The sequence below is a fragment of the Antrostomus carolinensis genome, unplaced genomic scaffold (genome assembly GCF_000700745.2).
Source record: "Antrostomus carolinensis isolate BGI_N321 unplaced genomic scaffold, ASM70074v2 scaffold42391, whole genome shotgun sequence".
Taxonomy (NCBI): domain Eukaryota; kingdom Metazoa; phylum Chordata; class Aves; order Caprimulgiformes; family Caprimulgidae; genus Antrostomus; species Antrostomus carolinensis.
In genome coordinates, this window is record NW_010294253.1 from 35,544 (window position 1) to 44,300 (window position 8,757).

General features: G+C 50.6%; 1 protein-coding gene across 1 annotated transcript; it reads right to left on the bottom strand.

Moving 5' to 3' along the window:
* Positions 1-8,423, bottom strand: LOC104532379 (fatty-acid amide hydrolase 1; the record flags this gene model as incomplete). The annotated part of the gene is made up of 14 exons (XM_010177572.2): positions 1-129; positions 223-368; positions 705-813; positions 1,346-1,385; positions 2,203-2,243; positions 2,543-2,642; positions 3,027-3,124; positions 4,290-4,415; positions 4,681-4,805; positions 5,377-5,417; positions 5,845-6,051; positions 7,024-7,157; positions 7,461-7,604; positions 8,310-8,423. Coding segments are annotated over 14 exons (1,554 nt in total), but the record flags the coding sequence as incomplete, so codon positions are not given.
* Positions 8,424-8,757: the final 334 nt, after the last annotated feature.

The window sequence follows — 8,757 nt, forward strand, 5'->3', positions numbered from 1 at the left end:
TCAGATGAGACTGTTTTCCTTCAGGACAAGCATCTCCACTTCCTTCATGAACCGGAGGCACAGCTCCTCCTGCCACGGCAAGGCCACGCACTGCACAGCCACGGGCAGCCCCACGCTGCCACGAAAAGCCTGCGGCACAGACAGAGGGAGAGAGAGGGCAGGGGGACATCCAGGGTAAGGGACGGGGATGCTTGTGTCCCTGGGGAACCTGGCGTGACTCACCTTTGCCAGGGTCCGGTCCCACCAATCCCGAAAGTACCCTTGGTAGCCCTTCAGCTCTTCCTCATCCTCATCTGTCACCATTGTGACGGGGACCACACCGACAGGGAAGTCCAAGGCATTGTAGAGCATGGTGTAGCTGACTGCCACTGGGGAGAGGGGAAGCTCTCAGCGCCAGCCCGCCGCAGGGAAAGCCTTTGCACCCCTCCACATACACAAGTTTCCAGTTAACAGGGCATTTGAACTGGGAATTCAGGGGCTGTGAGATGGAAACCTGCACCTTGACTCCTGCGTGCACTGGGGGTGTTGTCCCGGGTGTACCCCATGGGCTGGACCTGCAGCTGCCCCAAGAGCTGAGCTCTTCCCACTGCTGGCCAGTGCCCTGGGGATGTGAGTGGAGGAGGAGGAATGCTTCCCACTGATACTGGTGGAGTGCTGCAGCAGGAGCACACTGGAGGCAAAGGTCCCCCCATTGGCAGTCCTACCTGAGAGCTTCCCAGGGTAGCCGATGCCAAGAGCTGGGCCCAGCATGGGACAAAGCATGACATCCAGATTCAGCTTTTTCCACTGAGCTATGAACTGGTGACAAAACTCCTGAGGGAGAAACACACTGGTGGTCAGTGGGGTGGATGTGCTGTCCCATGGCTGCTGGCTGAGGCTCTCCTTGGATGCCCAGCCAGGTTCTTGGCCCTTCCCCAGCAGCAGCCATGAGGTTGCATCACATCTGATCCTGCTAAAATCCAGCAACCCTCTGCTGCTTGGCCAGCAGCCCTCCCATCATACAAAGCACCCACCCCTTCTAAAACTGGAGGTGGAGAAAGATTGCGTGTGGGGGCACATGGCAATGGGTTAAAGGCGAGTTTGCTGCAGCTGATGGCCCATTTTTTAAGTGCAGGAGTAAAAAATTCAGGTGTGATATGGGATCATGAATGCATCTACGTGTCATCCTAATCTTCAAATGTGCTGAGAACTTGCACATCAAAGTGAGATCTGTTGAGGAGTGATGTATGTTCCTACCTCACATCACCAGTGATTTGATCATCTTCTAAACTTGGTGGATACTGAATGTGCCTCTTCCCAAAGAGAAATAAAAAAAACTATCTAACTCCAAATTGCAACACTTTACCTCAATTTCACAATGAAGACTCCAGACTTCATCCACTGTGCTGAAAAAGGAAACAAAACCAATGAAAGGTATCAAGAGGTGCTGCAAACAACAGCTTTGGGGTCAGGGAAGAGCATAAAAAACCAGATGGGCACAGGTTAGCTCTGCTCCTGGAGCTGCAGAGAAGGGAAGAGAGGACTTTGTCAAAGTCTTGGCTTTCCTCTGAAGGGCTGGGGGTCTTATTTCTGCTTCTGCCCATGAGGGAGGGCTGAAGACTAAAGGCAGATTTGTGCAGTGCTGCTTTGGTCCTGTTACTGCTGCTGTGCTGAGCAGGTAAAGCCCTGGCACATCATTTCTGAAAGGCCAGGCTGGGTCAGGCGGACTGATCCTTTGACGTGGGGACAGATGTACTGCCTTGGAGGCACAGCACAAAATACACCCTCTCTGCTATGGGATTTGAGTCCTTTCTCACCACTAACTGCTCGACACTGACATGGCAGAAAGGAAGAGCAAGCCTCCTTCCCTGTGCACTTACCTCCCTTCTGCCTTACGGGGTCCCTACCTCATGGCACGACGGCTGCATTAACCAGTGCTGAAGCCAACACTGTATTTCATTCCCACAAGCTTCACCCAGCTCCTAAGCAAGGGGCTGAGAGCCCGCCCTCATCCCCACTCTCAGCACTAGAACCATTTGCCAAACCCTGCAGGGTTACGGTGTTGACATAAACTGCTCTCCGTTTGCTCCCGCCCTTGTGTTTTCTGCCTTGTGTTTTCTCAGATGTATGCAGCTGGGATGGTATCCCTAATGGAGCACACACTGCTGCTCTCCAAGAGAAACCCAAATCTTCAAACATTTCCTCAGGCTCAGATTTACTCACTTTGCTCTCATACTTCTTATGATATCTGAAAATCGAGGTACCTGAAGAGAAAGTTAAAAAATGAAAATAATTTACATTAATCCCAGCCCTGTTCTCTGAGACAGCTCCATCACAAAGACAAGCTGTTGACTCAGTGCTCAGGCAGGACTCGTGGATTTTTTCCCCAAAGTGGGGAGAGAAGGAACAGAAATAGCATCACTCCAGTATGGAGATATGTCTAAGCACAGCCAGGAAGCAATGCCTAGAGACTTCTCTATGATAAAGCCTTACTGCAATGGGAGTCAAGTTATTCACCATCTATTGCTTAACTCCATCTATGCTAGAAAGAAATGGACCTTACGAAGGGTTTGGCAGTCCAGGAGAGGAAAGTTTTTAGCCAGTTTGGTGCCTTCGCCAACCAGAAGAACATCCCCATGCTGCTGCTCTCCAGCTCCCCTTTGCTGAAAGGGAAAAGGGTGTTTAGCTGAGCAGTGTTAGGAAGCAATCACAGTAGATCAGCTCTCACAAGGCAAACCCCTCTGAAGTGCACATCTAAGTGACAAAAAGAGGTTTGCTCCATTGATTCTCACAGTATTTACAGGATATCAGCACCCAGTTTCCTTTCATCTGTCAAGGCTGGTAACAACCCCAAAGAGACCCAGGGTTCAGCTGAATCGCTTCACGGTAAGCTCCCCAGTAAATCCCAGTGCATATCTACACTGCAAATCCCAGTCACTATCTACATCCAGTAGATCTGCTACATGTAACTGGATGCTAGCCAGACCCTAGGGAAGATTTTCACAGAAAGGGACCCATCACACCAAACCATCCCAGGCTATACTTACAATTTCTTGACAAAGGAGGTGCCCCCATCTGCAAACATTCCCCTGACACAGAAGTTAAAGAGCATGTAGTCCACATTTGTGAGTTCGAAGGGCACCAGCTGGGAGGACAACAGAAGAGGAGTCAGTGACACAAGCACAAGCAAGGTGTGTGCAAGAAGCCACTGAGGGCTTGCAATGGGCTGAGCTGGGCTGAGGATTTCCTGACAAGCCCTCAGGAAAGCCTCCAGCATCTGAGGCTGCCAGGTCCTCCCCATCCCATCCATCCTTCCCTGAAAATGCCCTTTTCCCTTTGAGCAACAACTGGCGAGTCAAAAGATACAGGATGGGCTTGGCCACCTGATGTCCAAGCAGCCCCAAGGCACAAAGGTCCCTCCAAAATTGGCAGTGGGTGACAGAGAGCATGAGTCTGTGCTCGCCATTTCACTCCTGATGCTTGTACAAGGGTAAGGGGAAGGCGTGCAGTCACGACCATGCCTCACACACAGGAGATGACTTGCTGAAATGGCAGAGAGGAGGAAGGAGACAGCCTCTGCTCAGCACCCCAGATATCTGAGACCCCAGAAATGGGTCTGGGTCAATATGGTGCTGCTTGGCTATAAAAAATCTGCCATCTGCAACTGCCCTTTTATTTTCTCCTTAGGTCCTTGCTTCCAGACACAAAAACAGGAGGTGGCTTTCCATGCAACATGCAGTAGATCTATGGAACTGCTTGCCAAAGGATGTGATGCAGAAGAGGTGAAATTGGCTTCAGAATACACTAGACAAGTACTTGGACAACAACTTGTCACAGCCATTGAAGAGAGGTGGTCCATCAGGCTCAGAAAACATGCTGATCTGACAGTAATCATATACCACCAGGACTGTAAGCTCCCCGTGGGCACTGTCTCAGGACCCAGGTTGTACAGCACCCATCACTGTGGATCTTAGCCAGGATCTAAGTAAATGCACCCATACTTCAGACAAGTCATACAGCAGTGTGTCTACTCCCCAGCATATGTTATGGATCAGGGTGGGCTCCCTGTTGGGTTTACCAGCACCTAATGAGCACTGAGGTCCTGCTGAGAGGAGAAATCAAGTTGCAATATAAAGAATTTATCTTTCCCAGAAGCTGCTATCTACTTTCATCAAAGCCGTGGGAAGCTGAGTGGATTCCAGGCCCCCTTTCCCTGCCAAATTTGCTTGATGTTCATCTATGAGTCCCAAAGACATGGTAGGAAGGAAGTATAGATGCAGCATGACTATTGGATTCACGCAACATCCTACCGTGTGGCCAGCATCCTCCAACAGCTGCTTTGTCTCCCGAACGGCACGTCTCATGGCAGGGCTTGGCATGGTGAAGAAATCAGTTTCATAGTAGCCTATGCGGAGGGGCTGCGTGCTGGAATACACCTGCGGAGCAAGGGAGAGTGCCAGCTGGAAGGACGCCAGCGCCATCGGTAGCCAACAATACACCCATGCTGCAGGGCCAGTCTCAAAAATAGCTCTTCTTGCGCACATGCCCACCCAGAGCACATGGCAGGATAGAACAGGTCCCAGAGGGCCACAAGAACAGGTCCCAGAGGGCCACAGAACAGGTCCCACAAGCCACTGGCATTTTCAGCCTGAGCAATGGCAGCTCTTCTCAGAGACCTTTGCCCACTTTGAGGTCCTTTACCTCTTCATTGAAGGGAAGGGGGGGCACTGTGCTGTCCAGGCTGAACATGTCCTCGCACAGGAGCGCCCGCATGCACAGCGCCAGGCTCTCCACATCTTTTGCCATTGGCCCCACTGCTGCAGCCACTGGAAGAGATCAGAAGAGAGCATTCATTGCTGGAGGTCCTTCAAAGGCATGTCCTACAAAAGTAGGACCTCTTGGCATCATTTTGACTTAGTCTAGTGTTGTCAACAGTTCCTCTTTGAGAATTGGGCTGGGACACCTACAGGTGTCTTCCCACCAGCAGGCCCATTGTTATGGACCCAGAGTTGTTATCCATCAATATGTGCCCTGATGTCTCCATTTTATTATTTACAAAATCAAACAAAAAGCTTTGTCAATCACAACACAAGGACAACATAAGACACCCTCTTTTGACTGCTAATCCCACCTCCCACGAAGCAGTGGCAGACAACGCAGCGACCTGGGGGTTACAGGGTGTGTTGAGGTTTACATGTTACATAAACTACTCCTCTCGGCTCATGCATATTCCAGTTTCTCAGGAATCACTGTATGTGGGTGGCTCTCTGAAAGAGTTCCTGAAAGGGAACTTGCTTCTTCCTCTGAACATGTTGGAGAAGGTCCCCCATAACCAGCTGAAGGTCCTTCTCACCCCTGCCCTGCTGCCCTCCCTGGGGGACAACCATCGATTCCTACCTGCCTTCTGCCCAAGGACACCAGAAATTATTCCTTTTTTACTGTAAGAAAAGAGACACACAAAATACAGCAGCTGAGTAGCTGTCATTGAAGGGAAAGGCTTTAAGCAGTGGCAAGCAGTAATTAAAACACTGCCCTCCCTTTGCAGATGCAGAGCTTGGCAGAAGGAAGGGCCATGGGGAAGCTCAAGAGAGACCCAACCCAGGACAAAGTGATTTATGCCCTGTCAGTCAGGAACAACCACCCCCTTAGCATGTGGATGGAGAGGTTTCCCCATCTCTAACCTGGAGGAACAAATGGTTCCCTCCATACAGGCCCAAGAAACGTCAGGGCAGGAAGGAGAAACAAGCCCTTCCCAGTTCCTCCCATGTTTCCCCTTTCCCACAGGATTGGGAGCATCCCAGCACAGCAGTTGGTAGGGTGGTGGGTGAGTCTCACCCAGAGACATCACTGCATTACTCACAGTACCTGAGTCTGTTCCCAGTGGGCTTGAGTGCACAGATCCCACAGAAGGCAGCAGGGAAACGCAGGCTCCCTCCTACATCTGTCCCAAAGCCCAGGATGGACCCACCTCCTCCTACAAGTGCCCCTTCTCCACCAGAGGAGCCTCCAGGGCTTCTGGTGTAGAGCAGAGGGTTGAATGTCTGACCAAAGATTAAGTTCTTGCAGTCATAGCTAAAGAGAGAAAGAGATTACAAATGAGAGGAATGTAGATATCTGCTGATGTGGACCCCAGTCACCACAAAAAGACCTTCAGAAGGTAATTAGGTCATTCACTAGTTGTTACATTGACATCACTTAGTCTGAGGAAGCTTCCAAAAGCTCCCATGAAGACCACCAGCCTTTTCATGGCAGTCCCAGGACCTGGATTCACTGCCAGCTAATTTCAGTGTCTTCAAGCCTTCCCCAGGCTTGGAGACAGACCCTCTGGCAGCACAAATACCTCAAGCCTCCTGAAAAACCTCCCTGTTCAGGTGTTCCCAAGTGCCATAGGACATCCAAAGCAGCCCACTTGGAGCAGGTCCAGGTCCCCCACCCTGGGGGACATTGCCGAGTCCCTGCCTGGGAACAGGCCAAATGCCAACTGCAGTATTTGAACATTAGACCCCCTCAGGAACTGGTCCAAAATCTAATAATCCTTGGGGTAACCTCTTTGTGTGTCTTTTTGTAAACATGGTCAGTCATCGCCACTGTGCCTTAAGGAAGGGATTTCATATGGCTTGGGCAATAACCATCCACGGAGGAGCTTTGTCAGAGTTCACCTGGTAGGACACAGGGACACTAGCAGGGTGGCTGTCCAGCAGAGCACACCTGTCCTCAACCCATGTCAGAAAAAAAAAAAAAAAAGAAAGAAAAAAAAAAAAGAAAAGGGATTTAAAAACATCCAGCACAGAAAAGAAGGGCATTGAATTCTCTCCTCTTCTCCTCCTCTTTTGCTTATTTATTTCACTTGGAAGAAGAGTTAATTTTCATCCTTAGTGTAAATACGTTTACTTTTTAAAGTAAAACTTAAAGACACTAAGGATGGGGACCAGGATTTGTTATTTAAAAAGAAGTGGGAAATAAGAATTAGACTTGATAGAAACCCTCCCTTGAGATGTGGAGGGAGGACTGCTGTCACGCTGTGGGAATGGAGCACCCACCTACCTGATGAGGGACTGGGGAACGTTGGTTTTGACAAAGGGAATTGCTCCCTGTCTCCTGAGCACCTGCACCACCACGCTGTCCTCGGCTGCGGGTTTATTGATGTTTTTTATAAACCCTAAGGTGGAATCATGACCCTGAAAACACATGACAATGAGGTTTCCAAATGGAGGATTGCAACTTCCCCTGCCCCCGTATTTTTCTCTCTCTATACAAGCATGGGCATGCACCTCCAACAACCCATCCGTCACATGCACATTGCATTGTGTATTGGTAATCAATCTGACCAGCTTTCTCTGTGTGCTCATATGGGTGATAGGCAGGCCATCCCACATCAACTACGACAAAGTCAAGCCAGACACTGAGGTCAAACCTCCCCCTGCCACCAAACTTCAAACCAGAGGGATCTCAGGACACACACGGTATCGCGCTGGCAGTACCTGGCAGTCGATGGAGTCTTTGATGCTGACAGGCACCCCGTAGAGCAAACCCAGCTTCCCTGTCAGCTTCGCTTTCCGGAGTTGGGTCTCGCTTTCCTGCAGATACTCTGTGATGCAGTTGGTTTCTGTGGCGATTTGGAGGGCCTTGGGGAAAGCAGGCAAAGCCCGCAGTTGAGACACAACCCACAGTGTTGCACAACGGCCTTCTGTTTTGCAAAGGACACCTGCCTTTTCTCCCTTTGCCACCTCCCCATCTGGGCAGTCGGTACCAGGGCAACCCTTTCTGTCCCTTTAAAAGACTTTTTCATGCCAAACTCAAAAACATTCTCTGGACACAGGGCAGGGGCCTTAGCACCAGCTGGTGCGTGATGAAGAGAAGCAAGCAGCTCAGCAGAATACCAAAGGCTATTCTCTTGACTGAGCTTCTGTGGTGGTATAAAATGATAACCTCAAATTGGGAACACCAGAGGTGATAAGGGCATTATGGCAAAAGCAGAGAATGAAAGTGGACACAGTCTTTGAGGTTTACCAACCCATTTGGAGATGGAGGGGAGACAATATTAGCACTCTGCAACTTCTCTATAGCTATACCTGCCCCTGGGAAGGTATGGGCTCTCCAGACGCTGGGCTTGCTGCTCCCCTTTGCTTCAAACCAAGCCAAGAGCCATGGAAGCCAGAAGCCTAGCTCTCCCCTTGCTCACAGAAAAGTGCAGAAGGGCACAGCGCTAACCAGCGAGCGGTGACAGCTCAGCAGCGTTTGAACCAGCATTTGAACCCTGAGTCGGGCTTCTCCCAAGGCAGCCAGCCCTACTGTGGGTGAGACGCTGCCTCAGCACCCTTGCTCCTCACCTTGCCCACGTAGGCGTAGAACACGTGCTCAGGAGGGAGGGAGCCGTCCCGGAGTTTCTTGGAGAGCTCCGGCAAAGGTAGAGAGAGGATGGAGACCATGTTCACAGAAGGATGCTATGGAAAAAAAATTGAACAGGCAATGACACACTTCTACCTCGGCTGGTGAGGTCCTCTTCTCCCCTTGGTGCCCACTGTAACCCATCCAAAAAACATCTGCCATTTAGTGGCCAAATGCAGTACCTGCCCCAAAACCACAGTCCTGCTCCCACCTGATACCAGTAAGCATGGAGTGAAGCCTGCTGGGGCAGCAGTAAACCAGGCTTTCTAAAGCCTAGTTTTCCCAGCCAGACCGGTCTCACCAAGCACCTGCTGTTTGACAGAAAGCCTTTGGCAGAGCCTTGTTCAGACAGGTCTTGGTCAGGCCTGGGGAAAACTGCTCAGTGCAATT